At 44.8% G+C, this 15,300-nt stretch overlaps 1 protein-coding gene across 1 annotated transcript; it reads left to right on the top strand.

Annotated features, from left to right (window-relative positions):
• The first annotated feature begins 429 nt into the window (after nucleotides 1-429).
• Perp (PERP, TP53 apoptosis effector) lies at nucleotides 430-12,935 on the top strand. The gene is made up of 3 exons (XM_005360972.2): nucleotides 430-879; nucleotides 9,454-9,594; nucleotides 11,498-12,935. Exons 1-3 carry the CDS (start codon nucleotides 666-668, stop codon nucleotides 11,722-11,724), a joined length of 582 nt encoding a protein of 193 aa, XP_005361029.1. The 5' UTR covers nucleotides 430-665; the 3' UTR covers nucleotides 11,725-12,935.
• Nucleotides 12,936-15,300: the final 2,365 nt, after the last annotated feature.

Below are 15,300 nucleotides of genomic sequence, written 5' to 3'. Positions count from 1 at the left end.
GACTGGAAGTGAGACACCCACGTCACCCGGTAATGGAGACGCCTTCGCAGCCTAGAGTGTGAGCCGGGTTACCCCGCGGGAAGGACTGGCAGGAAAACACCAGTGTGTCTATGGCTAAGAGTCAAGGTCCAAAGGTGGATCCCGGCAGGAAGCGTAGCCTCTGCTTGTGGGAGCCAGGCACCCAGGCTTCTAGGTTTGAGTGCCCAAGTCCTTACACGTTAGGGTCCATCATTTATTCACAGGCCATTGGGATGTCCCAGACAGAGTGCTTGGAGCTCAAGTGTGGCCTTAGCAGTCGGTGCTCCTCACACCCTCTGTGCACACAGCTTCGGGCAGAGCACAGGCTGGCGCTTGAGTGTGCTGCGCTGGCGGCAATCGGGTGGGACTGCAGGCGGCGGGAGGGACAGGCACGCCCACCCTGGCGCTGAGCCCGGGGTTGGCCTGAGCTCTGCAGTCCCGGTGACCCGGCAGGTCGGGGCGGCGCGCTCTGAGTCACCGGAATCTAGGTGTGGCCCACACGCCTCGCCCCCGCCGCCAGCCCCTGGCCGCGTCCTAGCGGGAGCCGCCTCTTCCTTTAGTTGCGGCGTCCGCGCTCGCGGGGGGCCACTCTCTGCCGTCGTCGCCGGTGCCCCTCGCTCCTCCGCTCCTCGCCGCCACCGACGACAATGCTGCGCTGCGGCCTGGCCTGCGAGCGCTGCAGGTGGATCCTGCCCCTGTTGCTGCTCAGCGCCATCGCCTTCGACATCATCGCGCTGTCCGGCCGCGGCTGGGTGCAGTCGAGCGTCCACCTCCAGACGTCCTCGCTCTGGTGGAGATGCTGGGATGAGGGCGGCGGCAGCGGGTCCTACGACGATGGCTGCCAGAGCCTCATGGAGTATGGTGAGTGGTGGCCACCTCCAGGAAGCCCTTGGGAGCCGGACCTGTGGCCGCCGCTGGCGCCTGTCGGAGAGGGGTGAGGGGTAATGGCTGCTTCAAAAGTCCGCTCAGGGCTCAAACTCAAAAATCTGGCTTGAGCCAAATGAAGCAGCAGTTTTAGGCGACCCAAATCAGACTCAGACCTGAAAGAGACAAATCCAACTTATTTTAAAAGATTTGTCAGTTACCTGCGCAAGCTGAACAGCCATTGCAAAGTAAATATTAAAATAACGTGCCAGAGTGAATTCATTCGTTTCACTTCATCTAACTTAAACTTTTTTTTTTTCTCATGAGAAAGTCCTTTCAGGCAACGTTGGAGCAGCTATGATTTCAATAGATATTTCAGTATTTTAGCTGGTTCGTGTTCGCTCTTGTTCTGGGGAGTGGCCTTAGTTGAAGTGTGGCGTTAGGGAACTTCATCTGAATCTGATTTAGAATCGGAGAAGTAAACATGTCCCTCCAATGGAGTGGTGTTGGCACTTTTAACACTTCGCAGTGGCCTCCGTTTGCCTCTGCCGATTCGCCTCTGCGGGGGGGGGGGGGAGCCCCAACACTTGATTCAACAGTCAGTAGTAGTTCTTGGGAGAAAAGCATTTTTCTTCGGGAAGTGGATGTCCTTCTTGTTTAGGGTAGATACAGTAGTGGCTGGCATTGTGTGGGGAGCAAGGGGTACTACAGCCAATGCGTTCCTATTCGGTTTTATCCTTTTGAAACAGACAATAGCAAGTTACATTTTATCCCCATTCATTTTCTAGTTTCACCAGAACATGACCCTTTTGCTGTAGCGGCCCACCCAGGGCTTCCCAGGTGCTGTTTGGCTTGGGTTCTGGGCCCCTTTATCAGCTGCCAGCTGTGGCGGGAGGTGGGTGGTAAAATGAGGGGACCTCCGCTGTCCCTGCTTTCTTTTAGTCTTGGGCGCTCACTAAAACCAGACATAAATGCTTGGCCTACAGGACTTCCTACTGCTACAAATCTTTTAGGTTCTTACAGGGACTGCGTCGCCTTGGAACAACCTAGCTGCATCTTAAAATACACTCAAACTTTCAGAGGATTTGAGAGGTGTACGTGTAGGTTTTTAAAATAGACCGTGTTAAGCATAGCTCACGCCAAGGCTGATACAGCCCCGAGGGGTACTCAGTGGTGGAAATCAGCTTGCAGAGGCAGGACTGGCATTCTTGCTGGGACATGATTTGGCCTGCAGGGCCCTCTTGTGAAACACACACAATGCCGGTTCCATGTTTCTTGCCTTATAGGGTGAGCTCATCTTTTAGGGTGTGTCTGCTCTCTAACCTCAGGCTGATGTGCTACTGTGTAAATTGAAGGGGAAAGGCGAGCTTTGGTTCTAGCTTGTTTTTTTAACTGTGAGTCTGAAGCATTAACTCTTTTTCTGCTATAAGCAAACACCCATCCAGAGTTCCGTTTGTTTCAACTCATTCTAGAAATCAGCCTTGCACAACCACAGTTTCCCAAAGGAATCTTGGGAAATTGATCAGTACATTCATGATACAGCGTCTGGTTTTGACTGCTAGGCGATATGTGTCAAAATGATTGAACACCTGAGAGTTTCTCTATCACCTTTGCACAGGTGATTAAGTGCCCATGTTGTGGTAGACACCCAGATGCATATATCACCAGTGAAAGACTGGCCTACTTGTCAGGCTGTGCAAGGAGATAGGAGGTGTGAAGCCATCTTCAATGTCCCCATCTCCCCATTATAGACAGGGATGAGTTTACATATTTTTACTCTGCCCACTCCGTGGACTGCTGATCACTTTGCTACACAACTGTAAAAGAAAGGTGTGTCCTATACTTTCAGGTGATCATCTGGGCAGTTGGGAACTCTATAGATCTCCAGAAAACTTCAGTGGGGCCTTGCTGTCAACAGTATGCTAGCAGGAGCCCACAGTGTGTGGGATGGACACCCTCACACAGTGTATGGGTGCTGCATTCTGCATGGCAAGGAACAAGGTGGATGGGCCTGTTTAAAACCATATCAGTATAAGACTGAGCATCGTGTGCCTCTCGTGCTACATGATTCTTAGTGATGCTAGGAAATAATGTTTGTTTGAAGGTATCAGCAAAGCAGAACATTCATTGTAAAGTGTTTGGTAATCATTTTTTTTTGCCAAGTGATATTCATAACATTAAGGCTTTTGTTTTGGTAGTAAGGACTGGTTATTTTTAGTGATGTTGACAATAATACTAAAGAATATAGTATTTTTATAGCTTTATAAAGACCAATGGTTTCTTAGGGATAAATGAATGTATAACATTATTATATTCTTCATTATTATTGTTAACATTTTAAGAATTGTGGATTACAAGGTCTTCTCATCTTTCTCTAAATAAATAAAGAAGCCAAGTTAGACCCCGAATATTTTTGTGTGATAGCAGCAGCTAAATTGACATTTATCTTAGCAAATACTTGTTTGGATGTTTCAGTTTATTTATCAAGAAGATGAGAATCTAAATTTATAATTAACATGATCATGTGAGCTTCTCCTGTAAGCCAAACTCAGAATAAAACTTCAGCGAGCAAGCACACACTGCGCTTGCAATGCTGGTCCTCCTTTTCCAGTGTAGAAAATATTTCCACAGGAAGGTATCTTAAGCTTCAGTTCACAGACTTCAGATCCCAGGCAAGCTCTGGCTTGTCAGGGTGGAGGACATGGGGATGAGCTGCGCACCAGAGGGGGAAGGGCGGTGGAAAGGCAGTGCCTGTCATTTATACTCCGAAGCATGGAGCCTCAGCTTTACCAAAGCCATCCCTTGAATCCCTCATTGTGCACCCAGTGTTTTCCCTAGACACTGCTTTTCCACAAGTCAGAGAATCAGACTATCCAATGAAATGTTTTAAGATCATGGAGTGCCCTGATTCCTGAAAGTACAGGTATGAGAAAAATAAGTTCAAACCACTCATTTACATTAGGCTAAATTCACCGGAAAAGCCTTCATTCTGAGACAATGCTCTTGGCTTTGGGGGTGGTATGCTGGGGTGGGAGAGGTTGTGGGGAACATGCTGGGATGGGAGGGGTGGAGGAGTTTGCTGGTGGGAGGGGGTGGAAGGCTGCTGTTGTTTCGCGATGTTAGACTAGTAGATAGATTTCATGTGCCTGCACGTACGTCTGCTCACATTCTTAAAGCAAATGGAAGGCTCACCCTCTCCTTTGATGGACTAACTTTAGAATGCACACTGATGTGTAAACTCTAGGTGTTGAGTACTCACGGTACAGACTAGTCTACTTACTGTCTGTTTGTTTCTGTAGCACCCTAGAGAACCTCAGTACCTTGGCTCTGCCCCTAATAACACAGACTTCTGAACCTGTGGGATTAGAAAGGAATGAACGTGATGGAGTTCCAGTTTTTACCAAAGTCCCGCAATTACCCACGGCCAAGCAGCTTCCTTTTTGAGGACTTAGTTCTGACCCTTGGACAATGTTACTTGGTTACAAGTAACTCTCCTATGAGGACTGAGAGATGTGCCCCCCGATCATTCTTGCTGTCTGACATTCAACTAATAGATTTTAAATATCTGAGGGTCTCTTGGCTCCAATAGGGTGTCATTTCCCGTTCCTTACAGGAGTTCTGTAAAAATCCAGTGGTAACTAGTCACCACCGAGCTGGGTTTCAGGAGATAGTGTCACGTGTGCTAGGATTCTCCAGCACCTGTAATGCCTTGCCTGTGGCTCTCCTGCCATTCTCTACAAGGCCCGCCATTCCTTACTGCCTTCCAGAACGTCTGCAGGATGGTGACCTGGTCCTATATACCTGCATTTAGTAGGTCTGTCCTTAGTTATCATAGGGAGTTTTGCTCCTCCAGTATTAAAATCAGTAGCATCTGAAGGACCCGGGAGGTCACTGGATTCCTGTGTCTCAACCCTACCACATGGATAATCTGTGGTGTAGCAAGTTCCCTGGGAGTGGGAAGCAGGGCAGGTTTGGGCTGCTGTTGCAAAAGCTTCCAAGTGGATGCTATACCTCTAGCTACACCATTGCCTTTATCTCCCCACTGAGTATACCAAACAGTATTTTTATCTGTCATATTCACCTGTGTTTCCTTAATTATTGTAGGATCTTTTAATTTGTAAAATAAACAGATTTTTTACTTCTGCCTGTGAATGGCATACAGGATCTCGCAGAAACAGTACGGAAAATATCTCCTAATAACTCTACTCCTCTACGTAGGACCTTTGATATCACTGGTTGAAGAATGCATGTTCTAGAATGTACTCATATGTGCTAGTATATACTTATATGTTCCAGAAAGGGACCTCACTTCAGTTTGATGACACATCCGTGCCCTCAAAGTCTTAAGCAATGGGGTGGACCACACACCTATTTGGGTCTATTTGGTCCACATGTAAAATCTATGAAGAACCTACCAAATCCATGGTACTAATTTGGGGGTGGGAAGGGAAATTAGTGAGCTTCTAAAACACCTACTTACAGATTAGGAATATCATCAATAATTTTCCCCTTTCCTTAGTTTCTTTCATAGCATAAACTTTGCAAAGTAGTACTTAGAAAACAAACGTAAGACATGCACAGAATCCATCTATGAAACAGCAGATCGCTCTTCCTATGAGAAAACAAAGCGAATAAGCAATTCCTACCCAGAAACACCATTTCCCTGGATCCCTGCCTGCTTTCATTTTGGCGCTTCAGATAGTCAATCATCTCCACACAACTAGGAAATGTGGTAAAGCTTGGTGTGCAAAATAGTGAGGATGGACAGACTTATTCAGAACTGATAAAGGTGAACCCTGTGAGCCAATAAATCACGAGAGAGGGAGGTAAAGGACACGTTTTGAAAATGGTTGTTTCTCCTCAGTGTTGGTAGCTGAGATGTCATTTGAATCACTGTATAATGCAAAATAGAAGCAAGTTTCCAAAGGCTTGTGTACATCTGTATGTGTTAAGCTCCTGGGCAACTGAGAGCAAAGGTACCTGGAACACAAGTATTTTAGATTATATATAATCACAATGCTGTAAGTGATGCTGAAGCCCCTCTGCCCAGCAGCGCTCTTCTCAGGCAGAGCATTAGATCTTAATCCTCCTACTCAGACCTGGGAAGGCTGGCCTCTCCATTCCAAAATAAAAAAATTGCTGTTGACCTCAGAAGGTGTGCTGCCTTGCTTAGAGAAGTCTACCCTGTATCAGCTAGAATCTTTAAAACCATGCCAAGACTTCAGTCTAAATGATAGTTAAATGATTCAGTGTGGGTTTTGCTGTTCTGCAAGGAGCAGGTTTTACGTGTTCTGCAACGAGAGTGGCTTTTCTCAAGAGAAAATGTTGCTCAATGTTCCAGTTTGATTTTCTTTAGACTCAGCATTTGAAGTAAGCAGGACATTAACTAATTGGTTTAATAGGGAAAGTGCCCCAGATGGTCCATTTGAAGTATGCGTTCACCTGTTGGTGTCGCATATGTGTATTAGGTTACTAGTAATTCTTTCCACATCCCTGAAATTAAGTGTGAGCTACACTTCAGTTAAATATCAGAGGAAGAAGTCACAGCAGTAGCCTGTCTGTGTTACCCTAATTGTGCTCAGATGAACAGGTAAAATGAATATGGCAAGATTACACAGACCTTATTTGACTAAACTTTCAAGATGGTCCATGATTGTGGCAGTTCAGCTATTGAAATACGTTTCTTGCTAAGAAATGTTTCTGTTCTTATTGAGATCAGATGCTGCTATCTGATGAGCTCTTGTGTGTTTGCATTCTCTGTGTGCTTGTGTAGATCTGTTGCCTTTCCTGACTTCACAGAGGGGAAGTATGCTTTGCTTTTTCTGAATGTAACAATTAGTTTTATTGAATTTAAGGGTTGGTAGTAGCTATATAAACAGAGAAACAAATAGACTACGTGATATCAGGTCACATAGTGAAACCTATGAGCTTTGGGGGGGTAGCATTGCTTCCATTTTAATAATGCTTAGTCATCTAAATTCTTATTCTCCGTCTTCAGGGTGCTTACAGAAGGAAACGGCAGAGAATAATGGCAGAAGAAACAATATTTTTTTTTTCTCACATGCAGGGTCTTGAATTGATTTTGCCACCACCACCACCGCCGAACATACACATAAACACACACTACATGAAAGCAAGACAGACTCTTTGAAGGGATGGAGGGGAGGAGGGAGGAAGCAGGATAAAGAGGGCGAATGTGAGAAGCATCAAGGATACAGATGTATGGAGATATCATGCTAATTCTTACAGTTGTGTAACAACTAAAGCAAGTCTTTGGCATGCATGGAAGAACCACAAGGTTAGTAACAATTAAGCTGCCTGGATCCTGTCTTTCAAGCCCTGATCCAGGAGGTCTGGAGGGAGGCATAGGAATCTGTATTTTAATAAGCACCATTGCTTAATATGGCAGTCTGGTCCATGGGCTATGCTTATACAATAGTCAACTCATCTGATCAATGAGTTGTCTACCAAAGCATAGCCCTTTCTCATTTAAAAATCCCCTTACACAAAGGACAAGGCAAAAGTGAGAAGAGAGATATTGAATTTTATATTCTGGCTTTGGCTTCATTCATATGTTTTTAAAGTAAAATATATTATATTGTGTGTCCCTCACCCTAAGATCTCTCGCTGATCTGGAAGAAAGGCAGGACGTGGAGGGAAGCTGTAAGCACTGCATCTCTCAAACTGGGTCCAATCACAGGGCATCTCACTCCCTCTGTCCCCACTGCTGAGGGGTCATTTGTAGGAAAACACAGTATTGGAAGACATATTAAAATGTCTGTTCTCCTTTCTCTTGAGTTCTGCCCCAGTCAGTCATGCACCCGAGGAAGCCCTTCAGGCCATGCGACCAATGGAGAGGGAGTGAATGGGAAGTTAGACCACATTTGTCTGTAGAAGAGAAGCGTGGGAAGCTGGGTGACACAGAACCTTGGCATAACACAGAACCTGGCCAGTGTGGAACATGGTGGAAATCTGAGGTTCTGGATAGACGTTAGGAGAACAGGAGAGGAACTGTTGGACAAGGGGGCTGAAGAATTACCAGAGAATGATTTGCACTTGGGTACTCATACCCACAATTTGCAGCAAGGCATTTTTAGGCTGAGTTCCTAAATAAGGAGACTGGTACATGCTTAGCTGGCAGAGGCAGAGTATCCATGAGCTCTGGCAGCCTCTAAACCCCTTGCTTTTTCATGAGCCATTGTTTGACTCTGAGTAGCAAAATGGCCACGCATAACACGCATATAGTGAGTGTATTGTTAGCTGTGCTGTATTCTAGCAAGAAGTAGAACCCAGGGAAGGGGCACATAGCTCCCCTTTAGAATTCAATGAAGAGTGAAATAAGAGCATGCCCAGATGAGAGGGAGAGCAAAGTGTGGGCTCTGAGTACAATGAAATGCCCAGCGCAAACAAGAATGAAATGCTAATTCATGCTTAAAATGGCTCATCTTTAAAAAGTAATTTGTTTGGTAGAAAGAAGCCAGTCACACAAGGTCACAGAGTGTAAATTTTCATTAGTGGGAAATATCTAGCATATGCAAATTTGGAAGACAGGTTGGTGGTTGCCAGAACTCGGGACCGTGGTAGTAAGGGACAGAATGGGGATGATTGCAGATGGTATGTGGTTTTGGAAAGGATGGAAATATTCTTCTGGACTTGTCATGTTGGTAGCATAGCTCTCTGGATATAGTACAGCCAACACAAAACCAACACCCAACCGCAGGATCATGCACAACTTTTAACATGGATGTGTTGGGTTCAGGAAGGCTAGAAAGCCAACTAAGTATTTGCCATCTGTGTGGACCCTCTCTTCTAGAGTCTGCCGGTATTTCTAAATTAGAAACAAGGGTGGTGTGAGCCTTCACAAGTTGCTCTGAGGAGTTGGTGCGTATCCTAATGCTAATGGCTAGCTCTGGACACCGGGTTGTGTGTTACGAGATAAGGAAGGAGTCAGTGTGAGGATAGGGGTTATTGAGTGGTTCGTGCTTGGCTGGCCGATCTCCTCATTTCCACACCTACAGAAGAGAGCAGGGGCTAGTACTGCCCCTGTAGGCCTTCAAGCCTAGAAGTCAGTTTCTGTCTCACCCCAGCTCTTTTTAAGACCAAGGTCAATGATGAAGAACTCTTGTGGAATAGCTTGTGAATGAAGCCAGTCCTTAATATAAGCTAAATAATAATCCTTTAAAAGGAAGCGTTTCTGAAAGTGTGTAACCTTAATTATTCAGTATAATGAATGTTTATCATGGTCATGTTGTATGCGGATCTGGATGAACTTTTAAAATTGGCCTCTTTATGTGGAAACTGTGCCAAGAAGCTGAGTTTGCATTTTAGAGATGTAAACATTTGCCTCTAAACTTAGGGGGGATAAAACACGTTATTAATATTCTCCATGTGAATCACCCAACTTCCCCTTGAAGTGTGGAGTTACTGAAATATTCCCAACCCCTTCACAAAGAAAAAAAAATCCCTCACCTCCCTCAGAACTCTATCCTGGGGCTGGGGGTCAGATGATTTGATTAGCAGTTTGGGAGTTGGCATGTGGGTCTAACAAGTGTCGGTGACTCTGTCTTGCAGCGTGGGGACGAGCGGCTGCTGCCACGCTCTTCTGCGGCTTCATCATCCTGGTCATCTGTTTCATTCTCTCCTTCTTCGCCCTGTGTGGACCCCAGATGCTCATTTTCCTGAGGGTTATTGGAGGCCTCCTCGCCCTGGCTGGTAAGACAGAACGGCACCAGGTCCTCATTAGTAATCCGTGGACGTGGGGAGAATGTTCGAGTCTATCTCTGTGGATGTTCATGGAAGACCTCTGGCAGCTATATTTTCTGATTTGTCCTCAGAAACGAGTCACCACAGGCAAAAGTATCAGGGGACAACTGTATTTTGGGAATCTGAGTCCCTTTCCCTCTGTGTCTCAGATAGTTTTCTGTTCTCTGTATTCAAATGACAAGAGTTAACCCTTGTATGTTTTTCTCTCTTAAGTATTCCCATCCGCTAAAACTGACCCTGGAGACCCGGGCTGTGTCTGTCTTGGAAGTACAGTAACCTTCAGAGTGGTTCTAGCCTGACCTTCTGTGAGCTCTACACTGAAGGGACCGAACGTCCCTGACCTACTTTACTCTTTGAAGGATTTGTGATGCAGTAGGATAGGGAGGGGCTAGACCTAGAATCTGTAGCACAAAATCCTGTGCTGGGGACCTGACCTGACTCTGGCAGAAGTGATATGAAGACATGGAGTGATGCAGGCAGATAGAACTCAGGGCACACCTTTATTAACAGAATGCAAGGTCCTGGGATTTAGGAGTAAAGACTATATGAAGTTTCTGGCAAATACCTGTCAAAGTGATGTGATCCCTGCTACCAACTAGATTCAGAAGTGAAGCTAAGTCCCTGGAGAGATGGCTCAGCAGTTAAGAGCACTGGCTCCTCTTCCAGAGAACAGAGGTTCAATTCTCAGCACCCACACGTTGGACTGCAACCTTCTGTAACTCCAGTTTCAGAGGATCCAATGCCTCCTTCTGGTTTCCATGACACTTCATGCATGCAGGCAAAACATCTATAAAAAAAATAAAATAAAATTGCAAAACAGAAAGTAGCAAAATTGGGTTTTCTGAGACCAAAGAAGGTGTTGGTTGATAGGATAAATCAGGCCATAAACTTATTTCTCAAGATACCAACCAAGGACCAGAGGGAAGCCAGGGCAGAACTTCAGCCATGAACCGGGAGAGACAATTTATGTAGCCAGGGTTGGAAGCAGGCCAGAAGTTCCATGACTATATAGCTCCCATAAAATCAAGCATGCACCAGGAGAATGATGTTAGTACTATGTATGAGAAGAAGGAAGGGAGGGAGAGTGGGAAGGAAGGAAAGAAAGGGAGGGGAGAGAAACAGGAGGAAGGGAGGGTGAATATGAAACCATTTTAATATCTATCTGGTGCTCTAGAGAGGGCTTAAGATGGCAGAACAGTGGTGTAGGCAAGGAACAATTTCATCCAGTTAGATGCTCAGCATCATGAAGCGTGATCTCCTGTTTGCTTTCTACCTGGTGTGTGTGTGTGCATGACACTATGGGTTCCAGGGATCTCTGACACTCTGGTTTGGTTCATGATTAAAGATTTCTCTAATCGCTCAGCATCCTTATAGAGGGACTAACTTGGTGAACTGGGTATTGTTACTGTGTGTCCTAGCTGGCTGTGGTAAATACCACGACCAAAACCAACCTGAGGAGGAAAGGGTTTACAAGTTATACCTAGGGTCAGGAAGGGAAACCAGAGCAGGAGTTCAGACAGGAACTGGAGGCAGGAATCTAAAGCAGAAATCATGGAGGAATGCTACCAGTTCAGTGCTCGGCTTTCTTTACATAACCCAAGACTACCTGCTCATAGGTGGCATGGCCCACAGTGGGCCGCGCCTTTCCACACCAATCATTAATCAAGAAGGTGCCTCACTGAAGTGTTCCCAAGCCAGTGGGATAAAGGTGTTTCTTGAGCTGAGGTTCCCTCCTCCCTTGGAGATTGGGGCTTGGGGGAGTTGACAAACACTACCCTGCACACTGTGCACTCATTCGCGTATTTAGTCATTTGTACCTTCATACTCTGAGCTCGTTTTCCCTTCCCTTTAGCTGTATTCCAGATCATCTCCCTGGTGATCTATCCAGTGAAGTACACCCAGACCTTTAACCTTCATAGTAACCCTGCCATCAATTACATCTATAATTGGGCCTATGGCTTCGGATGGGCAGCCACCATCATCTTGATTGGCTGTTCCTTCTTCTTCTGCTGCCTCCCCAACTACGAGGATGACCTGCTAGGCAATGCCAAGCCCAGGTACTTCTACACATCTGCCTAATGTCAGAGAGAGACCCCAAGAGAAGCCCTGCTGCAAGATGGGTCCCAAGGAGGAAACTGTTCCCCGAGTCACAAGGAACCTATGTTTGGGCAGTGTTCATATGATCAGAAATGCTAGAATAAATACTAAAGAAAATGCTTCGTAAATAGTGTTAAGTTCCATGTCCTGTGTGTGTCTTGTGAAGTTTAAAAAAAAAAAAAGACTTGTTTCTGTTTGCTGGTTATGTACTACTAATTTGTCCTTGTATCAAATCTATATCATTTAAGCTGCATTTGTTAAAGAGCATGCGTGTGAAATTTAATAAAGTGGAAATGAGATGGAAGCTTTTGTTTTTCAAGTTAGAATGGATTGTTTCTACTAAGGGCTAAGGAGAAGGGGAGCTACTGATAAAAAATTTCAATGATCAAATACCCTAAAAATTAATGCAAAGAACACAACAAACTTTTTTGAGTTTTTGGTTACATGAAGAAGCAGAATGATGACTCTAAAGCTAAATTTAGATTTCCTAAATGAGCATTGTTGGTGAGGATTGCTTGTTATTGTTTTCAACAATTGCTGTCTCCCTAAGCTTTGTGTTGACTTGCTTTGATGTGTGGGAAAGGGTTCTAATATGGCCAAAGCAAGTTACAATAGTCAGGCCGCTGTCACTACTCAACTGCTATGGCGAAGTTCCCTCTTTTAACATAGTTTAGGAGGGTAGGATGCTGGAAGAAGGCATTATTGAGTCTGTACAGTTTCGTGTCTATATGTTCAGAACCAGCATAGACCGGATGGGAAGATGGACTAGGGCTGGTTCATCCTGATGGGTGGAGGAGATGATGTTGGGTAGAAAGACATCGGAGGGGGTCACTGTCATAGCAATGTCCTTCAAACATCCTGCGGAGAAGAAATGTCAGTTCCTCATCTCAGCCTCCGCTGGGACCTGCTGAGGGTCAGCTGGGATAGATTTTAATTGTAACAGAAATCTAAATAGAATGAAAAATCTGGTCTTCCTTAAAATGTCTGATATTATACATACAACTGGAGAATTCGGGAATGAGTTTCTCTGCAGAGACACTGGATGGGCTGTTATTAGTAGTGTGTTTATCATTTGTACTTAACGTAATGGGAAGAAGTTGTTTTATACAGCAGATCACTATTTTGTAAATTGCAGCAAAGGCAATTGCAGTTTTCATTTCCAGCTTCCCCCAATAAACCAGGTATTCAAATCCTGAGTCTGGTTTGTAGTTTTTGTTGTTGTTGTTGTTACTAATTTTCCATCTATGAGGGGTATTGAAAATACTTTCAATGGGTAAGGACATTAGACAAAACAAAGTTTCCTGTCTCACTTCTAAAGGTCTTGTTTAAAGGTTCATCCTACAACTTGAATCTTGCATACTGTGATACATAAGGAACTCATCGTCATAAGCTCAGCAAGCAGCTTTCATTGAACACAATTATATTACACTGTTTATTTGGGTTTGGGTTAAAAGCAATCAGTTCATTAAGCCTGAACTTAGATAATTCAGACTACTTGTGAAGCCAGTATCTCTCTGCCTCAACTTGACTTATCATTTTTGTGCATCTTAAGTTTGGGGTAACCTGTCCCCTCATCTCAATTCTAGTTTTTCATGTATTAACAAACTCTAAAAGTCTAGTGTGGACTTCCTCCTCAGGGAGCAATCCCATGCATGCAGACATCCAACGGCGTCCTTCAAGCTGGGCCAACAGTGTGTGACTGCGACTTACTGTTGGCAGGTTCAGATCCCCAGATTCACTTGTGTGGGTTAGTTGAAGGACCACCCCCCACTCCTTTCTCAACTCTGGTTGTGAGCCTTCTGCTTGTGATGGGCCCTCTTCTATCCAGGGAGCGAAGATGGGAGTCTCTGTTTTCCCTGCCCACCTTCCCATTCAAATATTTCCCCACATTGGTTGAAAGTTAGTCCTACCACAGTGCCTGTAAGGTGTGAAGCGGGCAGCAGACTAGCCAGCAGAAGGAGAGAAACATATTCTGCCCTCCTGCTTCTTTTGACTGGTTGCTCCTTGGCAGTGAGTTTTTATCTTATCCTTTCTGATATATGAAGTAAATATTTCATCATATGCTTAATGTGGTCTGGGTGATAATTTACACCATTTTTTTTTTAAATCTAACTTTTCTGTGACAGGTTGGGCATTTGAACCAGTAATTAGTGCTAAAATTCCCATCTACCAAAGTAATAGCATAGCTTTTTTAAGAAAATGATGGACATAAAGATGAACAAACTTAAGTCTGCGTACAAAAAAATGACAGATTACAAACTTCTCCTAAGCACACACTTTGAGTTTTGACCTGTTTGACTTGCTTCTTCCCTTCCTCATGGGATCGGTAACACACTGTATTTTAATGATAATGGCTTAGGGGGAATGCAAGTTAGAGGGGGCCGCGAGTTGATAGGACTGAAACCTTCTGCTGCAAACACTGGAGACAAAGGCATCCTGGGTGTCATTTCTTTCTGAACGGTCCATTTCTTGCACCCCTACCCAAGTACGCAGATCCTCCAGGTCTCTGAGGTTCCGAGTCCCCATGACAGATCTACAATAAGCACAAGGCATAGTCTCAAGAGTTCTGGACTGGCTGAGAAATCACTTAGAGTCCAACAGTGTGTTGTCTGAGATTTCCCACGGCAAGGCTGAGGTAGTTTTCAGTTGCCTAATGATATTGAGTTACCGCCCTTTAAATAAGCAGAGCAGGCTCTCAAACGATTATCTCACGCACACACTGAGCCGTCAGATGTGCTAAGTGCTGCTTGCTATTGACTGTAACAAAGGCGCTGTACATCGAGGTCCTTTGCTTTCCATGTAGGCGGCTGTGCAGGGTGATTAATTCAAGCTCCAAAACTATACACTATGGAAAGAATGGCTATGAAATTCCACAGGAGGCCAGAATCATAATGACTCAATCAGCGTGGGTTTCCTCTAAGTTTCTGAGGGATATTCCTATGACTTTAATAAAACTTGCATGTTGAAAACATGCCTTGCTTTCTTAGATTCTCCCAGAGGGGCCTATGTGTGTCTGTCTCCACATATGGCTCTTGCTGGCTGTGCAGGCGTGGGTGGGTCATTTCCTCAACGGTCTCGGTATCTTCGTTTGTATCAGGAACTGAACCCAAGTCTCATGTTCATAAGCACTGAACAATTACTATTTAGTTAATTAACTCACTCTTCTAGGGGAAGGGAAAAAGGCTAAAGTGAAGCCATATTTTTTGGTGCTTTGTTTCAAATGCTTTTCATGAGTAGGCAGAATAGTTAAAATCACACTACTACGGTGGCGGGAGTTTATTTGTTTGTTTTTTTAATAAAAATAAAAGATTATTTATTGAGATGGAAGTTTTCGACTATGAACGGAGAGCTTCCTATTCCAGGTGCTGGAGTAGAGTAACTCGGTGCGTTTCTTCCAGTAGAACAGGAAAAAGCCACAGAACAGTAAACCAGTATTGCAGGGAATAATCCAGAATGAGAGGGACCTGCTAGCTGACCACACATCTTCATCAACTTTCTAGAAGATGAAGAATGAGTGACACTGGTCGCTGCAGCTAACACACATGAAGGAACCCTCAG

Source organism: Microtus ochrogaster, linkage group LG4 (assembly GCF_000317375.1).
Source record: "Microtus ochrogaster isolate Prairie Vole_2 linkage group LG4, MicOch1.0, whole genome shotgun sequence".
Taxonomy (NCBI): Eukaryota; Metazoa; Chordata; class Mammalia; order Rodentia; family Cricetidae; genus Microtus; species Microtus ochrogaster.
The sequence above is the reverse complement of the archived record's forward strand: the minus strand, read 5'-3'. Positions and strand labels throughout refer to the sequence as shown.

Excerpts from the sequence above, each read along its gene's own strand:
- Perp (XM_005360972.2), top strand. The coding sequence starts at position 666 with ATGCTGCGCTGCGGCCTGGCCTGCGAGCGCTGCAGGTGGATCCTGCCC. Across the intron at positions 880-9,453 it reads CCAGAGCCTCATGGAGTATG|CGTGGGGACGAGCGGCTGCT; the intron begins GTGAGTGGTGGC and ends TCTGTCTTGCAG. Across the intron at positions 9,595-11,497 it reads AGGCCTCCTCGCCCTGGCTG|CTGTATTCCAGATCATCTCC; the intron begins GTAAGACAGAAC and ends CCTTCCCTTTAG.